The 27,728-nt window shown below is 47.1% G+C and overlaps 3 protein-coding genes across 10 annotated transcripts in view; 2 read left to right on the top strand and 1 right to left on the bottom strand.

Annotated features, from left to right (window-relative positions):
• Usp4 (ubiquitin specific peptidase 4) overlaps nt 1-13,147 on the top strand; it is a 45,359-nt gene extending 32,212 nt beyond the window's left edge. For 3 of the 4 annotated variants that reach the window (XM_063264999.1, NM_001135012.3, XM_039080938.2), the window contains 8 exons: nt 394-482; nt 2,217-2,438; nt 5,690-5,760; nt 5,989-6,107; nt 6,444-6,593; nt 9,208-9,311; nt 11,908-11,996; nt 12,559-13,147. In XM_063264999.1, the coding sequence (XP_063121069.1) occupies nt 394-482; nt 2,217-2,438; nt 5,690-5,760; nt 5,989-6,107; nt 6,444-6,593; nt 9,208-9,311; nt 11,908-11,996; nt 12,559-12,717 (1,003 nt within the window). In that variant the 3' untranslated portion in view covers nt 12,718-13,147. Of the gene's footprint in view, nt 1-393; nt 483-2,216; nt 2,439-5,689; nt 5,761-5,988; nt 6,108-6,443; nt 6,594-9,207; nt 9,312-11,907; nt 11,997-12,558 lie in introns of those variants that run through there. The other variant, XM_063265000.1, reaches the window with a different exon arrangement.
• A 648-nt stretch (nt 13,148-13,795) lies between these two features.
• C8h3orf62 (similar to human chromosome 3 open reading frame 62) lies at nt 13,796-18,350 on the top strand. 2 transcript variants are annotated; one of them, NM_001109113.2, is made up of 4 exons: nt 13,796-13,821; nt 14,193-14,594; nt 16,121-16,212; nt 17,910-18,350. In NM_001109113.2, the coding sequence occupies exons 2-4, from the start codon at nt 14,197-14,199 to the stop codon at nt 18,173-18,175; spliced, it is 756 nt and encodes a 251-aa protein (NP_001102583.1). In that variant the 5' UTR covers nt 13,796-13,821; nt 14,193-14,196; the 3' UTR covers nt 18,176-18,350. The 2 variants fall into 2 exon arrangements, with proteins under 2 accessions (NP_001102583.1, XP_017451302.1); XM_017595813.3 differs by lacking the exon at nt 13,796-13,821 and having other exon boundaries at nt 13,852-14,594.
• A 5,961-nt stretch (nt 18,351-24,311) lies between these two features.
• Nucleotides 24,312-27,728, bottom strand: part of Iho1 (interactor of HORMAD1 1) — a 36,626-nt gene continuing 33,209 nt past the window's right edge. For 2 of the 4 annotated variants that reach the window (XM_001055346.8, XM_063266465.1), the window contains one exon: nt 24,312-27,608. In XM_001055346.8, the coding sequence (XP_001055346.3) occupies nt 26,520-27,608 (1,089 nt within the window). In that variant the 3' untranslated portion in view covers nt 24,312-26,519. The remainder of the gene's footprint in view (nt 27,609-27,728) is intronic. The other 2 variants (XM_063266467.1, XM_063266468.1) reach the window with 2 other exon arrangements.

The raw sequence follows: 27,728 nt of genomic DNA on the forward strand, positions 1-27,728 counted from the left end.
CTTGCCCAGCACGCACAAAGCCCCGTGTTCAGTCTCCACAGCCCTGTAAACCAGGCGTGGTCACAGTGCACACCTGTAACCTTCGTACTTGAGATGCGGGGGCAGGTGGGGCAGGAGCAGAAAGTTATCTTTAGGTATATAGCAAATTTGAGGCCACCCTGTTTGCAATCAAATCAAATAATGCTCTTGACATTCCTAGAAGACCTGAGACTAGCCCTTCTTGATATCTTTATTGACTTAGTAAGTTAACATGTGATCTCTTAGGTTCTTCTTAATTTCTTGAGCCATTGCATTGTGCTTGTGGATAACTGAGTCTGTGAATTATGCACTGCTTCATGGCTGTAGAGTAGAAGAGTTAATGCTAATACTAATAATCTTCTGTTTCCTTTTAAGCCGCTATATAAAGCAGCCTTTGCCTGAGGAGTTTCTCAGCTCTCCCTTAGAGCCTGGGGCCTGCAATGGCTCTAGGGGTAGCTATGAAGGTGAGCATTCCTGCTGTGGGGCGGTGATGCCTCGTTGCTCCTGATTGTCATCTTCTGGGAAGGCGCTAAACACCAGGGTGTATTTGTCTGGACTGGTTGAGGGTGGGGGTCTCAGTCACCGTCAACCTTTGGACCTTACAGAGTTGTCTAAGATTCCTGCTGATACACATGAGCCTGGAAGGACTGGTTACTAAAGTTAGGAAGCACGGCCAAGGTTGGTTTGGTTTTACAGCTAGGGATAAAGGCCAGAGTCTTGCATGATCACTGACCACTGTGCTCTTCTCCCAGGCTTCCAGAGTCGGAATTTATTTCTCATCTCTTAGCATTTACTTTCCTAGCATGAACTTGTACACACCGTCTAGCATGGCTGGTGAGCCTTTACTGCCCCTAAGGGACAGGTTTCGTTTCCTGGCTAGCTAATCAGAAGGCTGAGGCTGAGTATCTTCCTAGGAAATAACTGACTTTAGGTCGTAGGAGAGAAGAAAGTCACGGTTGAAAACAGTGCAGTGTGTTCATTGCAAGCCCCAAGGCTTCCTTCCCTTACTGTGGCCAGGCGCCGAAGACGCCATCTTCACACCGGAGTGCCTGATCTGTGCTGTAGTTGTTACTCTTTTTGGAAGTGTAGGTGATCGTGTGCCCTTATTCCTGTGAATCCATAAATGGTCTCTAAGTTCTTTGAGTTTTTTAATTTTTTTATGTATTATTCTTGTATCCATGTGCCTTGTCTATGCGTGGGTATGTGTGGAGGCTGAGGATTTATTATTCTTGTATCCATGTGCCTTGTCTATGCGTGGGTATGTGTGGAGGCTGAGGATTACGTTTTGGAGTTAGTGCTCTCCATCTGCCTTTATGCAGGTTCTGGGGAGCAAACTCAGATCACCACACTCATGCAGCACATGCCTGTATCCACTGGCATCCCCTCTATCCCCGGCTGGGCTAGAACTCACTCTGTAGATTATGTCTACCTTTATTTCCCAGTCCTCCCAAGTACTAGGATTGCAAGATTTTAAATTTGATTTTAAAATTCTCTTTCTTGAAAAACTGCTCTTGGATATTGAGTGTTTCATTTTAGTGCATTTCTCTCTGTGAAGCTAATGGTGACGTCAAGAGCAGGACCATGTGATATGAGGAGCTCCTGCCAAAAGACTCACTCAGATTCTCAGTCAAGGCACTGGGAGGCAGAGACAGGCTGATCACAGAGACACACACACATACACAGACATACACACACACACACACACACACACACACACACACACACACACCACACACACAACATACACACAAACACAGCACACACATACACATACACTTGATAAAACAAAATAAATAATTGCATTTATTCTCTGAGTGTCTGTTTCCTCATCATGGAATTAGATGCCTTGTCTGCCCCTTGGGGTCAGTCACGTGTTAAATCAGGTAACTAATAACTGTAGAGATGTATAGGGGTGAATACACTCTAATATATAAAACAAAATCTATAAGGAAATAATAATGCACTTTAGAATTAAATAAATGTTTTATGATTTCTTTGTGGGTTATGTCGCTTTGACATAGGATCTCCTGTAGCCCAGGCCAGCCACAAACTTGTCATGTGGTTGTGGCTGGCCTTGAACTCACGTCCTGCCTCAGCCTCCTGAGTGCTCGGGTTATAGATAGCTATCACCATTCCCGGCTAAAGATTCCTCACATTTAAATATGGGGCTTACACAGATCACTTTTCATGTGTATCAGGAGATGAAGAAGAAATGGATCATCAAGAGGAAGGGAAAGAACAGCTTTCTGAAGTGGAAGAAAGTGGTGAGGACAGTCAGGGAGGGGACCCTACTGAGACCACCCAAAAGGCGAAAGGCCCGCCCCGCCACAAGAGGCTTTTCACCTTCAGCCTCGTGAACTCCTGTGGAACTGCTGATATCAACTCGCTGGCCACTGACGGAAAACTCCTCAAGCTCAACTGTAAGTGCTAGCTCTGCCTTCCAGCTAGACTCGGGCACGTAAGATGGCTTCAAAATCACGTTACTTGGTATTAACTATATCAGGTGTTAACTCTTTGTGTAGCTCTAGGACTAAACATTAGAGTCCTTGGAGAATGACTGAGGACACACACATCTTTCAAAGGATTTTTACCCTGTTCCCTTTGGTAGTGGAGTGGCAAGTTTAAGACAAGCCTTCTCTCTCTCTCATTTTTATGTGTTGACATTTTACCTACTTGTAATTCTCGCTCCATGGAGACCGGAAGATAACACTGAATCTCCTACAATGGAAATTACCACTGTGAACCACCCAGTGGATGCTGGGACCTGAACTCTACAAGAGCACCAAGTGTTCTTCACCATCTCTAACCCCAGGAGATCCTAACCCTAAATGTCAGCTGGCCTCAGACCTGTTATGTAGCTGATGCTGGCCTTGAACTTCTGGTCTTCCTATATATCTCTTGAGTCCTTAGATTTCAGGCATGTGCCACCATGCCCCGCTGTCACCCTAATCCTTGATATCATGACCTCAGAGGCAAACAGGCTTCCATTGCTCTGCAAGAGCTTTCCTTTGCCTCAGTGATCCTATGGTCACGTTAGGAGCATTGCTGTTAGGAAAGAAATTACTGGTTAACAACCATTCTACGCTCTCTTTCTCTCTCGGCTACCCTCTCTCCTTCCCTCCTTCCCTCCATTTTAATTAAAAAAATTTTTTTGTTGTTGTTTTGTTTTTTTTTCAAGTCAGGGTTTCTCTGTAGCCCTGGCCTCAAATTCACTGAGATCCCCCTGCCTCTGCTCTCTAAGTGCTGGGATCAGAGGCGCTTCTCACTGCTGCCCAGCTTTAATTTTAAAATGTATTCTATGTGTTTGAGTGTTTTCCTGCATGTACGTATGTGTGCTATGTGTGTGCCTGGGGCTTGCAGAGGAACTGGAGCTGTAAGATGATATGAGCCTCCCAATTTGGGTGTTAGGGACTGAACCCCAGTATTCTATAAGAGTAGTAAATGATCTTTTTTGGGGGGGTTATCACATAGTCTTTTAAAAATCTGGAAGGCTTCATGAATTTGCATGCCATCTTTGCTTAGGGACCACGTGATCTGTGTGTTGCTCCAGTTGTGTGTGCCCGAAGCGAGCTTGTGAATGATCTTAACCACTGAGCCACCTTTCCAGCTCCTCCCAACCCTTTCCAGAAAACTTGTATGTGAATGGGTGTTTTACCTGTATGTTTTACCATGCACCGTGCGAGTTCCTGCAAAGGCCAGAAAAGGGAATCAGATCCCCTGGGACTGGAATTTCGCAGTCGAGAGCCACTGGGTGCTGCTATAGAATCTGGGTCTTCAGGGAGAGCAGACAGACAGACAGACAGGGCACTTAGCTGTTAAGCCCTTCCAGCCTCCTTCAGCCTTTCACATGTGTCACATATTTATGTCCCAGTACTAGGGACTAACCTGGGGGACTCGTACGTGAGAGGCAGAGGTTCTAGCCCTGCACTGCACCTCCCTATCCTCCTCTTCCCTTCCACAGTCAGTCGTTTCTGGGCTTTCGCTGCCCGCCTCTCTGTGTGCTTACTACATGCATGCCTTGTGTTCACACAGGCCAGAAGAGCTGTCAGAGCCCCAGAAACTAGAGTTACAGACTATTGTGAGCCACTGTGTGGGTGTCGGGAGCTGAACCTGGGTCCTCTACAAGAGCAGAAGGAGCGCTCAATCCCTGAGCCGTGTCTAGACTCCCGTTACATGCTTTTAATAACAGCATAGTCGAGATAGTTTATATAAATCTGTCCGGCCGGGGTTGGGGATTTAGCTCAGTGGTAGAGCGCTTGCCTAGGAAGTGCAAGGCCCTGGGTTCGGTCCCCAGCTCCGAAAAATAGAAAAGAATGAATAAATAAATAAATAAATAAATAAATAAATAAATAAATCTGTCCAGCCACAGCATTGTTTTGAGAGTTCCTTCTTTTTAGTTTAGGGTCTGTTCAATTCTTGTGAGCTCTTCAAATGTAGCATTTGTGTGCTTTGTCCCCCAGAGGTCAGCCGTGGTATCTTTCCTCTGCTCCCAAGCATGTGGGCTTTTCTGTTTTCACAGAGGTTATCCTGTTAAATGACCCAACAACTTAGTGGGGGGGGGGGGGGCTGCACCGTGTGTACCTGACCCCTAGAGCCAAGAATTACAGGCAGTTGTGAGCTACCAGACATGGGTATAGGGATCTGACCTCAGATCCTCTGGAAGTGCAGCAGCTGCTGAGCGGTCTCCTGAGTCCTCAGTTTTCAGACAAGGTTTTCCCCAGGCCTGGGACTCACCAAATGGGGCACTGGCTGATCCGCCATCTGCAGAGATCTACCTCTGTCTCCCTCTCCGGCTTCTTTTGCTCAGATTGAACTTGAGTTCTTAGGCTTGCGTAGCAGGCCCTGGACCAGCAAACCATCCACCTTTACGGTTCGGCTCTGTTGGGAGGGTGGGGGTGGTGGTTTTGTTTTGTTTTTCCAGACAAAAATTATTCAGTGTAACAGCCCTGGATGTCCTGTAACTCAGTCTGTAGACAAGGCTAGCCTCAAACCCACAGAGCTCTGCTTGCCCCTGCCTCCCAAGCACTGAGACTAAAAGTGTATGCCACTGTTCCCAGTTCCTTTGGGTTTTGGAGACTGGGTTTTATGTGGTCCATACTGACTGGTCTTGTATGATACTGTATTGCTGGTCCTGAACTCCTGGTTGTACTTCTACTTCCTAAACACTGAGATCACAAGCATAAACCACCTCACCATGCTCTCAATTTTAACTTTGCTTCCTTAATCCAGTCTCCCTTGCTCCTTTGTCTACCACTCAGTGCCATAGGACGCTTGCCGGTAGCAAACTTCATCTTTCAGGGATTTCATTGTTGTCCTGCTTGGTGTCTGTCCAGTGTTTGAAAACAGCTACTTTATCCATTGGGTCAGATGTTCTTGGGGTTCAGGCGAGAGGCTGAATCTGCTCCCGGGTACTTCATCGTGACTCTGTTTGGCCTGCCAGATTCTGGGGGTTGGGGTTTATCTGTAGTATTATGGGAGACCTTGAAGCTTTGGGAGGTTGAGATTCAGAAAGGCTACCCCCAAGTTGTAGCATTGCTCTCCTCAGTGGCTGGTGGTGGGTGAGCAGGTGTGGCACTGCTGCCTGAGTGTGACCGTCCTCACTCTGGTCACTTGGAGAGCCTCTCTTGGTGTTGATCATTCCATAATGAGTGACACTATGGTCCCTCCACAGCTCGATCCACACTGGCCATTGACTGGGACAGTGAGACCCGAAGCCTTTACTTTGATGAGCAAGAATCTGAGGTATGTCATCTGGGTTTGTGGTCAGTGCTCTGTTCTGGTTTCTGCTGTGGAAATATATTGATATTCCTCTCATTGATTGGACAACAGTTAAACAAATTTTCCTTATGACTTGAAATGAGAAGCTCCTAAGACTGTTGCTTTATGTCCAGAGACTGTAGGAAACGTGGTCTATTCCAGGCTGAGAGCCTCTGCACCTCTCTGCCAGGACTCAATGCTTCTTTCCCATAGGCCTGTGAGAAGCACACGAGCATGTCCCAGCCTCAGAAGAAGAAGAAGGCTGCAATAGCCCTGCGGGAGTGCATCGAGCTCTTTACTACCATGGAGACCCTTGGGGAGCATGACCCCTGGTATGCAAGTCCCTAGGCTCTGAGCAGGGGGCTGTGGACCCCAGGGTCTAAGGTTTGCTGGGACCATCTGTGTGCACAGAAACCTCTTACTGTACCTGGACAGGTCATCTTTTTCTTAGCCGGACCTGTAATAAGTATTTGTGGGTATGAAGGCTGTAATATATTTTGTGTGTGTCAAGGCTGTTTACTGGACTGAAAAAAAAGCCACTGCTCTGATGAGAAAGCAGGGGTTTTGTTCATAAGTACTGGTGCTGAGTCCTGTCTGGACTATGTCCCCAAACAGGTACCCAGGTGGCTTCCTGCTGCCCTGGCTGAGTCAGCCTCTTTTGTTTTTAGGTACTGTCCCACCTGTAAGAAGCACCAACAGGCAACAAAAAAGTTTGATTTGTGGTCTTTGCCCAAGATCCTGGTGGTTCATCTCAAACGTTTCTCCTATAACAGATACTGGCGGGATAAACTGGACACAGTTGTGGAATTCCCAGTAAGGTGGGTGTCTACACGGGTGCTGATAAGGCGAGAGGATATTGAATTAGGTTGTATATTACTTGGCTCTGGGAGGTTGACTTACGGAGAAATCCTGCCCTCCCCTACTAGTAGGAAAAAATCACTCCTAGAAGAGTCCTGCTGACTGCGTCCCTGCGGATCCGCTTGGAGCCTCTCACACCAGTCTGGCCAGCTTTTCTGGTCCATTGTTCCTGTCAGGGAACCTGGCTTCAGCCAGGGCAGCACAGGCTGTCCTGTTTCTCATTAGCCTACCCAAGGGAACTAATGCTGGCTGTGGTTTCCAATGCTTGTAATCCCTTGCTGAGGCAGGAGGATCATTGATTGAGCTCAAGGCCACTGCTGCAGTTAAAAATTTATGGGGCTGGGGATTTAGCTCAGTGGTAGAGCGCTTACCTAGGAAGCGCAAGGCCCTGGGTTCGATCCCCAGCTCCGAAAAAAAGAACCAAAAAAAAAAAAAAATTTATTTACCCTTTTTTTTTGTTTTGTGTTTTGGTGTTTTGGTTTTTCGAGACAGAGTTTCTCTTCGCAGCCCTGGCTGTCCTGAAATTCATTCTTTGCCTCCTGAGTGCTGGGATTGAAACCTGTGCTGCAGTGCCTGGCTTTTTTATTTTTTACTTTTTCTGTATTTTTTAAAATTTCATAATGGGCTGGTGAGATTAGACAGCTCATTGAGTGAGAATTCTTGACACACAAGACTGCTGACCTGGATTTGTTCCCAGACTCAGGGTAGAGGGAGAGAATCAACGCCTAAAATTTGTCCTAGCTCTTCCTGCAGTGTGCAATTCCGTGTCAATTGCCTGAAGCGTCCAAGAATGATCTTTTTAAGTTTATGAACGGAGATGTTAATGTTGCCAGTGTTGGACTCTGTACTGAATCCACATGGTAGGAAGAGCGGTAGGTTCACACTTGAGTCATAGTAAAAGTTTGAGAACCCCGAAATGACTCTTTTTACCTGATAACTTTGAACCACGGGTGATTGGTCACTGACAGCTGTCACTCTAAAGCAGGTTTCTTTACATAATAGGATAGGATATTATTTATTATATTATTATTATAGGATTTATTATCCTATTTAATAATAGGATAGTAAAAGCTTAGGTGAAACCTATTCTTTTTAGAGTATGGTAGCAAGGTAAACTGACTTTCTCAACTAGAGGCTTAGGGAGTAAGGCCTGAGGCCTCATTTTTAGAAGAGAACTGAGATGTGGCTGAATCCTTGGCTTCTGCTGTTAACACTGATCAAGCCACCTAGTGGTCAGTGCTGGAGACCTGAGATGGTGAATTTCTGAGTAAGCAGGAAGTGCAGACCAAGCTGCGTCCAAATCTATTTAAAAACGACAGAGGTCCAGGCTATGTGGACTGTCACCCTAGGTTCCTCCATGATCGGTGGAGGGCATCATGAGTTTTTAGCCGCCAGGCTTATTAGATCTGACAGACTGACTACCATGTGGGGTAGGAACTTAGGGGGACCGGCCTGCCTCGGCTTGGCAAAGAGGGGCAATCAACTCCCCAGGACCTGCTTTTCCACAATTTGGGATGCGTACTATGAACAGTAAAGGTAAAGTGAAGTGTTTAACCCAGTGGCCCACATTGCTGCATTTAAAGCCACCCGGGTGGTGGTCTTATGTGCCCGCCATCTTCTTGGGAGGAGATTAGATGCTGCTAGGAGCTGACTGGTCTCTCTGTCATGAAAACATTTTTATTAGACATTTTAAATACCATCTTTTGTTGCAGATCTCTGAAGTGTTAGAGGACCATCAATTAACTGTATCTAAACAAATTCTGCTTGTCTCTAGTTACTTGTATTCTGCTTAACTTTGAAAACATATGCTGGAAGCTTATTTCTGGTATTTATTATATCAGTACTTAGTATGATTATGTTTCTGAACACATTAAAGAATTTGATCATTTATAAGGTGACTGACCATTAACTTGCATGTCTTAATTATTTACAGTTAGCTTATATAAGGTTAGGACTTTACAGCTTTATCCCTGTTTAGTTTGAGCCTTAAAAAATTACAGTTTTTTAATTGAAGCTCTATATAAGACTTTGAATCATAGATAAGGTCCATAGGGAGGCTAGAAACCTCACTGATCCTAAAAATAGACTCAATAAAGAGGCCAGGATAGACATCTGTGGTGAGAAAGGCAAAGTTTACCTCAGACTGCCATGGGATTTCCAGGGTAAATGAGACCTTGAGAAGGGACTGAAGGGGCCTAGAGGCCCTCATTGACTATGACAAGTTAACAGGCTCCAGTCCTGTCAGCGGCTTCCCTCAAACTTAAATACACAATAATAACAGAAAATTTCAACACCCAACAGCACTTCCCACAGCCCACAGCCTCTGACATTTCACTCACTGCGGCCTTGTGCGCCTTAGTCAGTCACAGTCTCCTCACGCAGGCTCTTTGGCATCTCCTTCCCCTGTTGCAACCCCATGGGGTATGATAGCGCCATGACCGTCTCCTAGTTTCTGCTCTGACAGACAGTCACCCTGCCTTGGTGCAGACTTTGAGTGTTGTGTGGGTGAGAGGGTTGCTGGGTTACACTGACTTCGAGTTTGCCATATTTACGGGCTGTTATGTCTTTACGCAGAGCTCTGAACATGTCCGAGTTTGTGTGTGACCGGGCAGCAAGGCCTTATGTCTATGACCTGATTGCTGTGTCCAATCACTATGGCGCTATGGGGGTCGGTCACTGTAAGTATTGGCATCCGCTTCCTTCTGAGGTACGGAAAGGCCCACGAGTGTCCTCAGACTCTTCCTAGAAGCTCCTGGCTTGGTTTTTAGTCTCCCAGCCACTCTGTCCTCCCTGCCCCCCATCTCCTCCATTGTAGATTCCCATGCATTTAACTGTTACTGTGCTGGCCCCGGGCTCATCGTGGAGCTCAGCCAGGATAGCCTTGGCTTCCTTGGAGGAAATCACAGATGTGCACCACCACGCTGTGACTACTCAGGGAGCTCTGCTAAGGAAGGGCGTGACAAAACATTGAACTCTTTGTTCATTTTAGTTTTTCAAGTTAGAGTTTCTTTGTGTAGCCCTAGGTGTCATGGAACTAACTCTGTGTTTCAGAGCAGAACACTGTGGTTTAGGTGCATGATCAAAGAATTCTTAGCCATTTCCAAATAAAGTTATTACAGAGAAGTGTCCCTAATAATTTAAAACATCTACAAGGGGTTGGGGATTTGGCTCAGTGGTAGAGCGCTTGCCTAGCAACCGCAAGGCCCTGAGTTCAGTCCTCAGCTCCGAAAAAAAGAAGAAAAAAAAAAATCTACACAAAATTAGTGCCTGTAATTACCGAAGTATCTCAGCCCTACAAAACCAAAACGTGGAGAAAATGCAATGATGCAGAGCCCTGAAGGAGAGATGCCAAAATGAGTTTATTTTTGGTTTGGTTTTGAGACAGGATCTCACCATCCAGGCCAGGCTGGCTTGTAACTTGCCAGGTAGGCCTTGATGGCCTCTAACTCATGTTCTTTTCACCCTAGACACTTAAGTGCTAAGATACAGGCCCGCATCACCAAACCTGGCAAAATAGTACTTTTTTTCTTTTGCTCTATTTCCCAGAATTTCTATAACACTTAGGTTCACTAAGACTGTGTTTTAGTTACAACTGAACCTGCTTTAAGAGGGAATTGTTTCACCCCAGTGCTGGGATGAAATTTGGAGCCTTTTGAGTCCTAGATAAGTAGTGCTGGGCCAAGCTTCGTCTGCAGCCCACCCACCCCAGAGTTTCAGCCACAGAGAAGAGCATTTAAAGCCACTAGTGTACCCACTCGTACACATCCCTGCTCTGCTGACCCAGTGAGCACTGTTTCCTAAGCAAAGCCCCCTGCTGGCTCCAGAGGCGCAGTGCTCTGCTGAAGGTGGCACAGCCATCTGCTCCTGTTTTGTTTTTTTTAAATCTTAGCAGCATCAGCTTTTTCTCTAAGCCCTTCTGGGGCTCTGAATTATATTCGTGGCCATATTTCTTTGTATGGGGTACTGGTGAAAATCTCAGGCAAATGCCCTAGCACTGTATTGTGTCTCCAGCCCTGTCACAGCTGTCGAGTGGACACCAGGGCAGCTGGGGAGATAGCTCAGTAGTGGAGAACTCAGAGGACCTGAGTTAAGTCCCAGGACCCGTGTCAGGTGGCTCACAGGTGCCTGTACCTCGAGCTGCAGGGGTCTACCACCACCTGTGGCATCTGTAGGTCCCTCCATGTAATCAAATAATAAATTTTTATTTAAAAATAGACAAAACTGGGGTTGGGGATTTAGCTCAGCGGTAGAGCGCTTGCCTAGCGAGCGCAAGGCCCTGGGTTCGGTCCCCAGCTCCGAAAAAAAAGAAAAAAAAAAATAGACAAAACTAAGTGTGGTGGCACACCTTGTTAGCACTTGGGAGGCAGAAGCAGATAGATCTGAGTTCAAGACCAGTCCTGGCCACAGAGTGAGTTTCAGAAATATACACTAGGGTAACAAGGTGCCTCAGCAGGCAAAGACACTGGCACACAAGCCTGGTGACCCGAGTTCAAGTCCAAGAACCCTAAAAAAGTAGAGAACTGACCCCACAGAGTTAACCTCTGACGCCCACACACAAATGTCATGGCACATGTGTGTACACACACAGCTTTAAAAATTAACACTAAGTAGGTCTGTTTTGTTGATTAGTGTCCCAAAATTATAGGCGACCTTGGTCTCTGACTGCGCTGCGCTTACCTTTCAAGCTTTTCCGAAAGATTCAGGTGGGAAAAATGATGAATTATTTCCACTGGGCTGTTGTGGCATACGCCTTTAATCCCAGTGGGGGGCAGAGGCAGGAGGATCTCTGAGTTCCGGGACAGCCAAGGGTACACAGAGAAACTGTGTTTTGAAAAAAAACAAAAACAACACAAAACCATGAGCCGCAGGGGCTGAGGGTTTATTTAGCTCGGTCGTTGAGCTCTTGCCAAGCAAGCACAAGGCCCTGCGTTTGGTGCCCTAATCTCCAGGGAGGAAATAAAAAGAACTAAATTATAGTTACTTATATGTATGTGCATATTTTTTAAATTAGTTCTATAATTTGGTGGTGGTGGTTTTCTGTTTCTGACATGGTTTCACTGTGCAACCCTACCCAGACTTGGCCAGGATGGCCTTGAACTTGGAGGCAGCGCTCCTGTCTGCTTCCTGAGTAGATACACACTGGTTACACATTATTCTTAATTGTAGTGTTAATATTTGGGGTATGAACATGTGCATGTATTTAGTGCTAGCCTAGTAAAGTAACCAGATTCATTGTTTTCGATGGCCTTTAGAGCATTGTTTGTGCCTTGGCAGATACTGCATATGCGAAGAACAGACTGAATGGGAAATGGTATTACTTTGATGATAGCAGCGTGTCCCTGGCCTCTGAGGATCAGATAGTGGTGAGTACCTTCCCAGACGCCTGCTCTTCCCTGGTACCTCAACAAATAAACCAAAGGTTCCCTCAAGCCAGGTCCTTACCTCGTCATGTGCCAGGGATCTGAGTGGAGGAGAGTAGACTTCTGGATCTTCCAGTGCAGAAGCTCAGTGTTCCTTGAGGTACCACAGTGCACCTGCATTTCCACACAGCTGTGGCAGTGGCATCAGGAGGCAGCTAATAAACTGTCTTTAGGGCTGCCCCTGGACAGGATCTGCATGGCAAGGTGGTAGATTCCTGAGAGGACAACTGTCAACTCCGTCACTCAGTCAGGGCTCTTGCTTATCGAGATAGTATCTCTCTATCTCTTTTAGGCTCAAACTTAGGGTAATTCTCCTGCCTCTGCTTCTTGGGTGCTGGTATTACAGGTGTGTATCACCACATTCAGTTTAAGGTTGGTTTTCTGAGATAGGGTGCCATTCTGAAGCCCAGACTGGCCTCTCCCTCTCTTTGCTGGGATTACAGGCTGTGGGGAAAGGGTGGAATGTTTTATTATCAGTGAATGGACCCCATTCCTTGTGTTTTAGACGAAGGCCGCCTACGTGTTGTTTTACCAGCGTCGGGATGATGAGTGTCCCAGCACCTCCTCACCTGTCAGCTTCCCGGGTTCTGATGGAGGGGCGAAGCTCAGCAGCTCACAGCAGGACTTGGGGGAAGAGGAGGCTTACACCATGGACACCAACTGACTCTGTGACCTGCCACCCCACAGCACCAGTGTCCTCCCCAGAATACCTTTGGCACTCTGAAGACCACTCGTATCAATCTAAACCAGATGAAGAAATTACCTTCTTTTATGAGAAGAGGAAGGAAAAACAAACAAACAAACAAAAAAAAAAAAACAACCCTGCTTTCTCTGAAGGGTTCAGAGGCTGAATTATTTTTTTCTTTTAAACGGGTGGTGAGATAAAAACCTGTGGAGCTGAAATGTGGGGTGGATTTGGTGCACAGTGGCGCATGTCTCGCAGACTACAAAGACTGGAGAGGAACATCCTGTGAGGAGTAGTGCAGCCATGAAGACCCACCTGCAGGGCTGCTCTGAACTCCTGGGTTTGGGATTCTGGTGCCCACACTGCTCACCCCAGTAGTCTGGCCACAGTAAACCAAGCCTCCAGTAAATTCGATGTTGTCCTCAAGTTCTTTACTGTTCATTGAGATGGGCTTACAGGTTTTTTTTTGTTTGTTCCCCCCCCCCGCCCCCCCCCCGGAGCTGGGGACCGAACCCAGGGCCTTGTGCTTGCTAGGCAAGCGCTCTACCACTGAGCTAAATCCCCAACCCCAGGGCTTAAAGTTTTTTAAACAGTCACTGAAACCGTTTCTATTCTCTTGTTCTCAGAATTTCCAGCCTTCTTCCCGGTTATGAATTGAAGTTACTATTGGGGTATTGTTTTCAGTTTCTCACAGAACCCTAGAAGTTCTGTCCCCCACTGCCCGTGATAAAGTGATTCTATGTAGAACTTTCATTAGCTCTCCCTTCAAAGTTTATTCATAAAACTGGGTGCAGTGTGTGGATTGTTTCTCCATGTTAGCTTCAGAACAACACGATGGATGTTTTTCAGATTTCCAGACATTTTAGTTAATGAGGTTTAAGAAAATATTTAGACCCCCTCAAGACCGGATTCTCTTCCGCCTTACTCGCTGGCCTACTAACAGGCCAGCCCTGGAGCCTTTGTTTCCCTTTGTGGTCATGTGAGCCTTGACCGACCTTTAACCTAGTAGGTGGGGGTTGGGAGTCACTGGTCTTCGAACGTGGACTCAGTGACCGTTGGGCACTCGTGTGCGGCAACGGCTGGGTGAGGACTCAACGGGGCCCCTTCCAGCCTAGGCTGGCCATAGTTTGGGAATCCAGACAGCAACTGGGCGCAGAAATGGGCGGAGGGAAAGGCTTAGCGGCCAACCGGCTAAGGAAGCTCTGGGGCCGAGGCGGGGCATCTCGGACCCGCCCGCCTCCCCCCCCCCCCCCCCCCCCGTGACCTAGGGTCCCCTGAGAATGGCGGGTGATACTCCCCTCTCAGAGGAAAAAAACGAAGGATGATGTTGTATAACTGTAGCTGAAACTCGAAATCGGGGTTGGATCTCAGCCTCTTGTATAGAAGCATCATTCTCACGTTGCTCCGTGCATGTGAAATTATTACTTAATAAAAAAAGGCATGGTCACTTTTAGGGAAATGTCTGAAAAACTACGAAGATGCAGAAAGGAGCTGACTGCTGCCATAGACCGAGCCTTTGAAGGAGTCAGGCATTCTCAGGAGTGCACTGCCCAGCAGAGGCTGGACGTCCCGTCGCTCACCTCCCTACCGGTACACAGGCTCCTCTGCAGAAACCCACTGGCAGCTTGCCCCTCTGCTGCCCCATGCCCTGGCACCTCATGTGCTCCCGAGAATGAGAACCCTGCCTTTGGGCCACACCATATTCCAGTTAATGCAAAACCCCAGCCTCTATACCCCAAAAGAAAGCCTCTGACCAGCAAAGAAAATGTCTTGATGCACTCCTCCATTCTGGCACGTGAAAGACAGTTTTGGAGAGCTGCGGGAGATGGGGAAAACTGGAGAAAAGAGAGTTTAAGGTGATTCTCGTTTGATAACTTACCTGAAACAGTCGTTTGTTTAAAAACAAAGTTGAAAATCCCAGACTGATTCATGACTAAGCTAGCCTCCTCTTGGGAGTGCTGAGTGTACACAAGAAATTCATGTTTTTTAGAATGTGGGCCAGCAAACAATTTTTGTTTAGGCTGAAAGCCTGGTTATTATCCTGTCCTGGAGACTACTGTACTAAGGGGTAATCGATGTTTGACTATTTTTAAATTTGTGGGTGGTGCCAAGGATTGAATCAAAGGCCAAACACCGTACCAGTGATCCACGGCTTAGCCATGTTTTGTCTGGTTTTATACTTTGAGGATTTTTCCCTAAGTTTTTTAATGTTTGTATTTTGTACATGAGGATGTTTCACCTGCAGAGGCCAGAAGGCTATGGCATCCCCTGGAACTAGAGTTAGGACATTTGTTAGCTGCCGTGTGGGCACCTCAGATGTACAAGAGCAGCCGGTACCACTCAACCGCTGAGCCAGCCATCTGCAGCTGCCATGATTAGTGCGTGTGTGTGTGTGTGTGTGTGTGTGTGTGTGTGTGCATGCACATGGCCACAGCCTGCCGCCGTGTGCTTACAGAAGTCAAAGGGAGCCTTGCAGGAGTGGACTCTCTGTTCTGTGGGTTCAGGAAGCCAACTCAGGTTGTCACCCTGGCATCGCTGAGTCATTTTGCCAACATGTTGCTTTTTTAAGACAGTCTCGTGTAGACCAGCTGGTTTCAGCTCCTGTGTAACTGAAGGTGACCTTTTTCTCTAAAACCCAAGTGCAAGAAATGCAGGCGTGAACTATCAGTCCTGCAGAAACCTGATTTAAACACAAAAACAACTTAGGCTGTAGAAACAAAAATGGCGTGCACTGTCTTACACGTTGAGAGCCAGGGCACTAACTAGCCTCCGCCTGCCTTTGCCGCACTTAAGGCCATGCCTAAGCCCTGCTTCCTGGACTTACCTTTGTTTTTGTTTCGCTCCTGTCTTAACTTTTTGGCAGCTGGGTGGTGGTGGCAAAGACCTTTAATCCTGGCCCTTGGACTGTCTCCTTTAGGCCTATTAAGTAGCTACAAACTGCTTCATCCCAGGCCTCTTGACCATGTGCTATGACTTAAATGTCTGAAGGAATTGAGAAGCCATTTAACTGCAAGTATGTGTGTGGGTTTCATAAAGATGAACACAGTGTAATGGAGATGGGTCATTACGATGTAGTTCTCAGTTTCTCCACTGACTTAGTTAGCAGTTTCTGATATTGTCATAGCATGAATAGTGGTCACCAGTACATTTTTAGTCTTAGCTGACATGACAGCGAATGTCTTGAATCCCAAGCACTCAGGAGGCAGAGGCAGGTTTAACACAGTAAGTTCCAGGCCAGCCAGAACTTACATACACGTGAGGACCTTGTTTCAAAAACAAACCAGTTGTAGTCTGGATTTTCTGAAGTTTTTCAATATTTTCCTGAAAGAATATCTAATTCCCCATCTTCTCCCCCGAACCCCGACCCGGATCTGGTCTGCAGGAAGGGTATGGAGAGAGAGTTAAAAGCTGACCCACATATGCCGCTCAGCAGTTCTAGCCAAGAGGTCACACAGGATCTGCTAGACATGATTGGTAAGTATTACCCTGTCTCATAATGATGTGGGGTCCCTGAAGGAACAAAGAGCAGCCTCCAGGTTTTAGTCCTTGACAGCTGCAAAAAAGTGGGCTATAGGCCTATCTGGGGTGTAAAACAATTGTGGAAGAAACCTTCCTTGTAGCTGTGGGAAGTGGCACTTGCCTTTCATTCCAGCACTCAGAAGGCAGAGGCAGACAGATCTGTAGGAATTTGAGGCCAGCCTGGTCTCCAAATTGTTTCAGATCAGCCAAGGTTTCAGACTGAGATACTGTTAGAAAAAAAATAAAACTTCATATCTCCCTTAGAGGTAGACAGTTAGCATACTCTATGTCCTGTTTTTGAATGTTAATTTTATTAATATTTAATTGTATGTCCATGTGTCTTAAGTGTGGGTGTGTGCATGTGAGTGTAGATGTTCCCAGAGGCTGGAATTATTGCATCCTTCCGGGGCTCGTGAGCCACCACGCATGGGTGGGGATAAACGAGGTCCTTTGCAGAGCAGCAAGGGTTACTTGCTGATGAGGTCTCTCGAGCCCCAGTTTTCTCTTTTAAAAAATTCACTATCGGCTGGGGATTTAGCTCAGTGGTAGAGCGCTTGCCTAGGAAGCGCAAGGCCCTGGGTTCGGTCCCCAGCTCCGGAAAAAAAAAAAAGAACCAAAAAAAAAAAAATTCACTATTAATCTAGGCATGATTTGAAGATCATTTTATGTATATGAGCATTTTGCCGGCTTGTATGTATTTACAGCTAAGGCGTGCCTGTGTCCATAGAGGCCAAAAGGGGTGCTGGGATTCCCTGGGACTAGAATTTCAGAGTTGTGAGCCAATGCGGGTGCTGGGAACTGAACCCATGTCTTCTGCAAGAACAGCAAGTCCTCTTCACAGAGAGCCATCTCTCTGTTCCCCACCCTCACTCTTTGTCACTGTTTTGTTCAGAGCTCCCTAAGGCTGTGCTGAGCTTTTCTATTTCAAACAGGCCTGGCTGCATAGCCAGGCTAAGTTAAAATTTTCCTGTTGATTCCTCTGAATATTGGGATTATCGGTGTGCACTGCCACACCCAGCAGTTGGACATTTATTCTACAAACATTGGTTATCTGTGTGCTCTGTACCTGTGTGCCCTGTTTCTAAATGACTCTGTCACACAGTGGACCAGCAGCTCCTGATGGTGGTACTGGGGTGGTTACAGACCCTCAGGCATTGCCAGAAGCTACACACATGGAAAAATGACCAGGTTAGAAAGGGCCCAGAGGGAGACCCCAGAACCTTTGTGACTTTGGATGATCGACAATCTCCTTAGACCTCACCAGCACCAGTCCACACTCGTGTTACCTGAAGGACCCTGCTTTTCAGACCATCTTGTCACTCTCCATAGGTCAGGAGTTCTGTGCAATCAAGCCTGTGTGTTCAATTCATACCAATAATTGGGGCAGATGAATTCCGGGGTAAAGAGGTCTCAGCCCACCTTACCCTGGTGCGTGCTTGTCTCCCTGGGATAGGAGTGCTCAGTCTGCAGTTACAGAGGGCAGGCAGCCATTCTCTATTCACGGTGTGTGTGTGTGCCCGCTAGCTTGTGGGTATCAGGCTAGACAGGTTCTTTCATGAGTTACGTGGTTTTTATTTTATGTCTGGAATATCCTCAGAAACTTCTAAGTAGACCGGTAAAGCGGTGTGTCCTTGTCTCCTTGTTGTTTTAAGACCATACAAGTATCCGAACTATTGAAGAACTGGCTGGAAAACTAGAATTTGAAAACGAGTTGAACCGTGTGTGTGGACGCTGCCAGGATTCACCCTTCAAGGAGGAAGCCTGGGCCCTGCTTGTGGATGAGAGTCCGCAGAAGGCTTTGGATTCTGACCCCGGTAGCCTCAAGCAGGCTTTGGATGATCAGAACATTGTGGAGACTGTTCTGGACTTGGAGGAAGACTACAACTTGATGACCTCTTTCAAATACCAAATAGAGTGAGGAGAGTCAGCAGCCACAGTGGTTCTCACAAGGGGTTGGCAGAGCCTGAAGCCACCCCTGTCTTAATTTCTGCTGAATCCCATTTTGAGCTGAGAGCCCAGGTTTTAATATTGTTATTTTGAAATGTTTGGAGTGTTTTGGACTTGACATTTTTTAAAGTGTGTTAGAGGCTCTACCTCTGCTCTGCCCTTTGTCCTTGTATTCTTTTAAATGAAACCCTGGAAAAATACAGGGACCATAAAAAGGATGGGTTTGTTACCTGGGACTAACCCATCACAGGTAAGCATCACACAAGAGCCAGGCTCAAACCGAAGTTTGACTTGGGCCCTGTTCTCTACACACACCGCACACATGGTTCCCTGTCTTCTGCTTGTGCCCATGCTTGCCTCAAGTCCCCAGCCCTACCCTACACAGAGCAATGCCTCTCTGCACAGGTCTGCTGGGATCAGTTCTGGTAGGATCCAGCCAGGCTGCCTCCTTTAGGACAGTCCCATGAGGCCTGTCCCTAAGCAATCCCCCAGACATGTGGGCCCAGCTGAGGGGGACAGGAAGGGGCAGGTAAGCAGAGGTTTACCTGTTCCCTCACACTTGACCACCTCATCCCACCATGAGTAGTTCTACAGCACTGACTTTGCTGAGCCGAGAGGAGTGTGGAGAACCAGGTTATGGCCCCAAGGTTACCATAGAAAGAAGTGGTGGTAGCGAGATGACTCAGCGTGTCCCATGCAGTTATTTTTAACGGCAGTTTGGCTCAGTGGTCCTCGCATGATGAGGCAGCTACCACTTCAGCAGTCACGCCCTCACCTGGCAGTCTCTCAGCACACGTAGCCACTTTGTCACATGGACCAGCCTCCCAGGGGAGTGCTAACCAGATTCCAACCAGAGATGTTCATTGGTACTGCCTGCCTGAGGCAAGAGAAAAGGACAAGTGGAACCAGTGGCTTTTGTTGACTAACTGCCATTTAATCCCTGCAGGAGGTATCGTAGTCAAACACTCCCAGCCTGTGGGGTGAGAGGTGGCACTGAATGCTCACAGCGTCCTAGACTGCTCTGCTCAGGTTGTTCTGAAAGATCCCACGCAGAGAGACCCTTACTCAAGTCTTGGGAAATCGCGGACCCCAGACACAGAGAGACCATTTTGGATGTAATAAGCAAAGGCGAGGTTTATTACAGAGACCTATTACAGAGATCTCCAGGCCGACACGTATCCCGCGCAGGAGACAGAGGTGTCGGCCCCGAGAGGCTGGGAAAAAGAGTATTTAAAGGCAGAGGCTGTGAGCACCAGGGGATGGGGGATGTCAAAGGGGAATGCACCACAAGTTACAGGATTGTTTTATGGCTCCAGGAGATAAGGGGACGCCAGAAGGTTTTATGGCCCCCTGGTTCCTGGAACAGAGCTACTAAATCAGGAGAAGGGTAGGGTCTTCAGGTCCTCATTATTTTTAAAAGTTTGTCAAAATTGATGGAGCATTTGTATTTGAAACACCTCTGGTTAGGCTTGGGCTGCCCGGTTTCTTGGAGTGCTCTCTATAGGACACAATGGCTGAAAAGCACAAGTAGGGGCTTATCAGGGTCTGGAGGACATCTGGTTAAAGTATGACTCTGAGTAAGCTGGGGGGATGTCTTTGGATGGTTTATGGCTCAGTCCTCGATAGCCTGAGCTGGTTTTTGCATTCCTTTTCTTTATCTTTATGGCCTGCTATTCCTGGCGGCAGGGCTTAGCCCTGAGTTTGTGGCTTTTGGGGCTAACTCTTTTAATTTTATATTTTTAAACCTAGAATTCGTATAATTTTCTTTTCAGTTCTAGATGGAGGGGTGTCAGCCTACATGAGATTCATATTCATAAGCCACTGCCTGGCTTAAGTAGATGTGGACTTTGTTTTGCTTTTGTTTTTTGAGAGTGTCCTAGCACTCTCTAGGCTGGCTTCGGACTCACGACGATCTGCCTTGGCCTGCCAAAGGTGTACACTAGCCAGTGTGGAGGTTGAATTCCTGCCCTTCTTACCCCATCATTGCTCTGAAGACTGAATTAGATCTGATTACTCTTCCTCCAAAGACTAAAGGAAAGAAGACCCAACCAATCCTGAAACTTATCCCCAGTGATGTCACGAAGCTGTCAGCAAATAAGCAGACTGGTGTGGTGCACACTGGTAATCATAGAAGTCTAAGGCAGGAAAATAGCATGTTCAGAATGGTTTATGTAGTGAGGCCCTTTCTCAAAAAAGAGGGCTGGCAAGATGTCCGAGCAGCTAAGAGTATTTGCCACTGCAACCCCAGGGACTCCAGAGGCCTCCTGGTCTCCTCTAGCACTTGTATTCATGTGACACATGTGACACACTAACAGATACAAGCATTTCACTGGGGTGGGGGTGGTGCATCCCAGCAGTCAGAGGCAGACAGATCTGAGTTCAATACCAACCTGATATACAGAATGAGTTCCAGGACAGGAACACAGAGACCAGTCACATCAGGTATGGAGAGGACAGACCGGGACAAATCAAATTAAAAAAAAATCCTAAAGGATGTAGGTATGGTGGCTAAATGCCTCGAATTCCAGCACTGGGGAGATTAAGCGCTAAGGAGTCCACAATCATCCTTGACTACATCATCGTGTGTGGGTCTCACTCTCTGGGTCTTGATTCCCTTGGAGTTGAAAGAGCCTCTTACGGGTTCACATACCAGGTATCCTGCTTATCAGTCATTCCCATTTCGTTTTTTTAAAGACTTTATGTGAGTGCACTGATGCTCTCCTCAGACGCACCAGAAGAGGGCGCTGGATCCCATCACAGATGGCTGTGAGCCACCATGTGGGTGCTGGGAATTGAACTCAGGACCTTTGGAAGAGCAGTCAGTGCTCTAACCACTGAGCCATCTCTCCAGTCCCGACATTTCCATTTCAAACAAACCAGTTATGACGTAATGGAAATGCTACGGCAGGGGTCAGCACAACACGAACTGTATTAGAGGGTCATAGCGCTGGGAAGCTTAGGAACCACAGTGTACAGGACAAAGCTGAGAAAGAATGCTGCTTACCTGTGATATGCCTACAAAACCCACAGTCCTCAGTCTAGAACCATGAGGCAAATGTTAGACAAACCCAGACAAGAGGACATTCTAGGATTTTTAGAACTTCAGGATTTTCCAAGGTCATGGAAAAAATTCAAAACTGCCGGCCTCCAGGGACTAGGAAGACAACAGCACAGCACTTGTATCCTGAAGTGCAGCTAAAATGGTGAAGGGTATCAGTACAATGAGTGAGACCTACGTGGAGGCTGGTTACTGTAGTGACAGTTTCCTGGTTTTGACAAATATACCAGTTTACGTCCACACTGAAGAAGCCAGGCAGACGAGGCTGTGCCCTGCCCAGGTCCACATCACGGCCCCAGAGTTCCTGGTAGGAGCCAGGGTGTCTTCCCTGTCCACATTCTGTCCTATCCCTTACCTTTGCAGTTTCTATGCCATCATGAGACTTTTAGTTTTCTGTCTCTGTCTCTTAGGCCACTGTCTCTAGGGTACTGGAAGCTTCTGTTTCTCTAGCGCTGTGAATCTATCTCTGTGATATTGTGGGTTTCTAAACTTCATGATCTCTCTCCTGGTTTTTTTGTTTTCTGGGGCTTAGGGTATCTCAGTTTCTGTCTCCCTTCCCTGCTCCTACCTCTGGGGAACAGGTCTTTTCTGGTCCACCATAGCTGCACTGCTGGCTTCTGGAGGAAAAAGAAAAAGCCAGGCAGAGTATACTCCTGCTCACTATAGTTTAAGTTTTCTATAATTCTAAAGTTATTCCAAAACTTAACATTTAAAAATGCAATCAATTCCCACCTATTAAAAATTTAAGTGAAATATTTGTAGGATAGCATCAAAGGAAATTACAGTGGTTTAAAAAAATATTTTCTATTTTTTTTTCTATTTTTTTTGGAGCTGGGGACCGAACCCAGGGCCTTTCGAATATTTTCTATTTTTATCTACACTAGACATACCTCATTTCAGTATAAAGTCGTGTGTGTCTGCAGGTCAGTCCCAGAGCTCAGGCCTGGCGAGCACTTCTCACTGAGCTTCACCCCAACCCTAATCCTCATCACCATCAGTCACCCATGGACACTGTCACTAGGTTCCTATCCGCCATCAACTGTCCACAAAGATGCCTGCAGGACGTCCTCAGGCTGGATGTCGAAGGTCTCACAAAACCAAGTCCTAGTTGAGTTCATGAGTCAAGGTCTAGCCTCCGTCAAGGCTTTGAAGGATGAAGACAGAACCCTAACCATGGAACCTTTTGAAGGGACAGGTTTTGTTTTTGTTTATGGTGGAGTTACTGGCCCTGGGGAATGTGGGCCCAATGCAAATTAAGGAAGGTAATCCAGGCTCCCTCTTGCCAGAAGGTAAGTTTTCCTTTAGTAAAGGCTTTATATGAAAACTAGATTTAGGAAATAAGGAATTCATTTTATGTTGTTCTTCTTTTTTTTTTTTTTTTTTTTTTTTTTTTCTGGAGCTGGGGACTGAACCCAGGACCTTGCGCTTTCTAGGTAAGCGCTCTACCACTGAGCTAAATCCCCAGCCCCAGGAATTCATTTTAAATATCATTCAAATGGGGAATATTTCTCCTCACCGTGGAAACAGATTCTTGGCAAAGTTAGTGAGTATTAAGTCTCAGACACAGCAGCCCCAGATTACTTAAGTGGGCCTAGGACCTCCTCCTCACCGATTTACATCCCCTAGCTCACTAGTGGGCCTCTAAGTCCCTTCCTGCCTTTGTCATCTGCTCAGTGGGGAGGAAGAGGAATGGTTTTTCAGGAATTTGCTGAAGAGAATATAGAATCCTAGAACATAGTATTTAATACGACTAAAGGTTTTCAAGAGTCCAAAGCACTCATGATGTATGACAGTTGACCCTGGTCACGTCTAGAAAACTTGAAAACGTTTGACGTCATTCAGCTTCCCTCCCCCGCAGTTCATCCTGGCACACCAAACAATCACTGAATTGTTTCCGTGGAAACACCAGAGTGCAATTTGGATTACCGGGATCAAAATAGAAACAAGGCAAATTCAAGAATAAGTAGGCACAGTGGAACCTGCTGGCTGCAAACTGCAGATTCAGATCACAGCACACGGCAGATGAGGAGCTGGGCCCATCCGCCCCTGTGATTTCAGGTTCAACGCTGCATTCTCCCTCTGCACTAAATTCAAAGCTTTACACGGAGACTGGTTGACTGAGACAAGAAGGCAAGAGATAACCTACAGATGTTTCTAGAACAGAAGACTGTGTGGCTGAAGGAGACTTAGGAAGGGCTGCTGCAGAGAGAGTTAAATAGCAGTGGGAAGGTAGACCAGGCAAGGGCAGAGCAACTGCTGTCAAGAGCTTGAAATCGGCACTGCCCTCAGGCCAAATGCATGAGTGTTCCCCACACTCCCAAGCATGCTGCCACCCTGGCTACCTACATCAATTTCAAGGCCCTGTAATTGAATGCCCTACCCAGGTCCCAGGGCACTGGTTAGCAAGTCTCTGCCTGTGCCAGAGGGGAAGCTCCATCAGGCACGAAGCCTGTCTTCTCATCTCTAGCTCTCCTGACTCTGCCAGCTTCTCCACTCGGGGACAATAAAGTACCTCTCGTTCTATTTCCCCCAACTCCTTGGTCTCCCCTTGAACTTTCCCCTTTCAACTTCAGAGAAGATTCCAGAAGGAAACAGGCAGGGCAGTTGGGGAGCCTGTGTCCCTCACCTCTGCAGGAACACCTTAGCAGGATATTAAAACCCTCCTGGAACTGAAGGAATTTTAAGATGTTCAGGAAAGACTGTGGAAGGGCTCATCTGGGAGCGACGTGGTGCTTCCCTAACTGGAGGCACACGACCTTAAAGACCTTAATACGGCAGGAAAGTCACGTTACTAGGGAGGCTTCAGAAGTCATTACCCGAATGTCTGATTGTTGGGGATTGCTAAAAAGACTGTCACCCCCAGATCATATTCTGGCATTTGTTTTCTTCTTGGTATGAGAGATCACTAATATTTTAGGTTCAAACTAAATATTTACAAAAAGGAACGAAGTCTTGAGAACTGTATTTGAAATAGATTCAAGCCCTAATGTGGAAGGGCTCTCTGTCATAGACTGTCTGGAAAATGTATGGTAAAATTTTGTAAGAGTGGATTTAAAAAACAATTGTTTTAATTACAAACAGGCAGGGTAGGGAGGCGACTGTTTTTCTGGGCACACTGGGTGAGGAAGGGTCACGAGAGATTCCTGTGAAAGAGAAACAGGAGTAAGCAGGAGACTTTCGGAGCTAATGAAGCCAAGCTGGGTGGTGGACACCAAAAGGATGTCATAGAAAGGCCAAATTTCAAGACATGGTTTCATTTGGGTTTTTTTGGGGACAGTGACTTGGTTTTTTGAGACAGGGGTCTCTGTCCTGGAACTCACTCTGTAGACCAGGCTAGCCTCAAACTTGAAGCTCACCTGCCTCTGAGTCCTGAGTGCTAGGATTAAAAGTGTGCGTCACCACTACCCGGCTTGAAGACAGGGTTTTTAAGGGGCTATATATGCCCCAAAACGCAGCCTCTGCGCTCAGTAAGTACCACATCACTCTCCTGTGTGCTGGGAACACAGCAAGAAGGCAGATGTCATCCTTACTTCTGAAGTTTATACTCCTGCTTAAATGAAAGGAGAACACTAACTGAGCTAGATCAGTGTGAGATAAAACAGGGTCGGTCCTCAGAAGCCACAGGATGGAAGGAACACACACACACACACACACACACACACACACACACACACACACACACACACACTCAAAAGGCCATCTTGGGGTAATATGTAAATGGGTACAGGACTGTCAGGCAATTAAGTGCTGTAGTCAACCTCATTTCCATCCTGGAGTAACGGAGGGCGGAGCGCTCAGCAGACTCTACCCTCCCACCACATCCGCCCCTGTGTAGCCACATACAGCTCTGGGAGCATCTAAGAGCCAAAAATGCTGTGTGTTCCAGGGACGTGTTTGGGCCTGTGTCACGCTCACCAAGTCTGGCAGGAACATTAAAAAAGAGAGGATAAAAAAAGACAGTAAAGAGCCATAAAGGGAATAAAACGGGAAACGATACCCTTTCCCAATGACTGCCAGAGACATAGAGTGTAATTTTTAATTATCTCAGTCGTGTTAGAGATGTTACCACGGAGTCACATGGACTCTGATGTCATTACACACAATGAAATACTTTTGCAGAAACAGCGTGTTACAACAGCAGAGCCTAGCGTCACAGGGTCCATCTTTGGCACTTAACAATCAGATGGCTCTAGAAGGGCTCATTCACAAACACTACCTGAAAAATACTTAAATTCACAGGGTTTGGATTAAAATAGAACAGTAAATATCAACAAGACATAGAAATAAGGGGCTGGGGATTTAGCTCAGTGGTAGAGCGCTTACCTAGGAAGCGCAAGGCCCTGGGTTCGGTCCCCAGCTCTGAAAAAAAAAGAACCAAAAAAAAAAAAAAAAAAAGAAATAAAATATAACCAATACTACAATTGTTCAACAGGAATAAGGGCCTTTGGTCTCAAAGCTTCCTTCTGATGGCCCTGTAAGTGCCTGAAGTCAGTCTGGGAAGGGCTGGGAGGAACCTTTCTTGCTGCTCAGGCATGAGCCACCACACCCCACTCCCATAGGCAGCTTTAACGCTCTGTTCTGTTTGTTTGGGGTTTTTGTTGTTGTTGCTGTGGTTTTGGGTTGCTCTGTGGACTCAGAGACCTGCCTCTACCTCCCCAGTGCTGGGATTAAAGACATGCAGACCAGCACCAGGATTACCACTCTGTTCTGAAGTAGTCTGCTTTACAGTTGAGAATCGAGACATGTTTATAGTGCCAACATTCTGAAGGCTGAGGTAGGAGAATGCAAATTCATAATAAACCCATCTAATAGTGTTCCCTGTAACATGTCCTCTCACTGAAAAGACAAAACTCTGTGACAGCACTAGATAAAGCTGAGGCTCAGAAGGGTATCAGAGGTACAGGGCACGTCTTGAGAGCTACTCATGTAGTCACAAATGTTTTATGAGAGTTCTTCCAAATAGTATTCCATAAGGAAGCCGATTCCCTTTTCTCCAAGTGTACACAGCTACCTTTCTGATGCTTTACCTCAGGCTACTCCCCGAATTCTCTTCACTGTCTCCACACATTTCTTCTCTATAACTTCCCTTCTAGTGAGCAGCAACTGATAACTGAGTGCTGCTTCTCCCTGCCTCCCACTGGCCAGTCAAGGCCTCTGGTCTGAGGCTGGATAGGCCAACTTCAGGTGCTGCCCAATCCAATGTCCTACATTGTGGTTCTGAGATAACAAACCATCAGCTAACGTCACTGTTGGCAGGTTAGAAATTATCATCACTGCTATCAAAATCCGGGTCAGAGAGCAAATTCTTCCCTCCCTTCTTACACAGAGGAGGCTCTAGGTTTTCAAGGCTGATGTCACTGAACCAATTTATCTGCTGGTCCTCCTGGGAACTGCTGTCTGTGGAGGAGTGCTGGGAAGACTTCAGGAGGCTCCCCTGCACTGCCCCTGCTGTCATACTGGTCTCTCCTCTTCCTCCTAAAATATGACAAGCTGACTTGGTGGAGCTCCTCAGAGGCGGCCAACAGATGAGGGGCCCCTGTGAGCTACAAACTGAAGACTGGGGACAGGGACGCTCGGCCGTGATGGCACAGGCCTCCCCTGAGGTCTGCTTTTGTACCCTAGCTAGAAGCCTGCCTCTCTTTGCTCGCCTCGGCTGCGGCTTCTTGCCTCTCCTCCTTTTTCTGCAGGTCCTGCCTCTCTTCTGTTCAGCTGCTGACTGTTCAAATGAGTCAAGGGCGCACTTGCTTTGGGCCTCGTATGTGGGGCAGATGCCCTCCACTCTGGCTTCAGACTCACAGTCCAGCTGTGAGGCGCCTGGGGCAGTCAGATCCTGCTCGCTGCCGGCCTTCTGGTCTGGGACAGAGAAGTGGTTACTGAGGCTTCTGGAGGTCATAACCCAGTTCTTACAGTACGTCTGCACGGCCTTGCCCTTCACATGCTCACTGCCTCTGTGGGGCCTGTCTGTTGGCAATGTAGCCTTTTGAAAAACATCACTCTCTGCTCCTTCATCCCAGACACCGAACTCTGTAGGCCTCTGGGAACCCCTACTGGAATTCCCTGCAGGAGGCTCCTGGCCCTGCCAAGTAGCTGGCTCCTCAGAGGGATACGGTTCCTGCCTGGGATAATGATGGCTCTGGGTCAGAGATGGTGAGGTCTGAGAGGCGCTGTCTTTCAGATGCCCAACCACCTGAGGAACAGAGGTGAATTTTTTCAGCTCTCCTAGGACACTAGGCACAATGAGCTGGCCCAGATTATCACAAAACTGCTGGAAGTCCTTACTCTGCTGGACAACTAAAACTTCAAGGTTCTTCAGGGTGGATTTCATCTCCATAAATTCTGCTTGTCTCTGGGAAAGGAAGTAAGAGAGTGACCGACATGATGAGGTGTGAGGACAGGTGTGTGGGCGGGGCTTGTGGGCGGGGCTCACACCGTAATCCCAGCTGAGATGGCTGTGTCAAGAGCACTA

The sequence above is a fragment of the Rattus norvegicus genome, chromosome 8 (assembly GCF_036323735.1).
Source record: "Rattus norvegicus strain BN/NHsdMcwi chromosome 8, GRCr8, whole genome shotgun sequence".
Classification (NCBI taxonomy): Eukaryota; Metazoa; Chordata; class Mammalia; order Rodentia; family Muridae; genus Rattus; species Rattus norvegicus.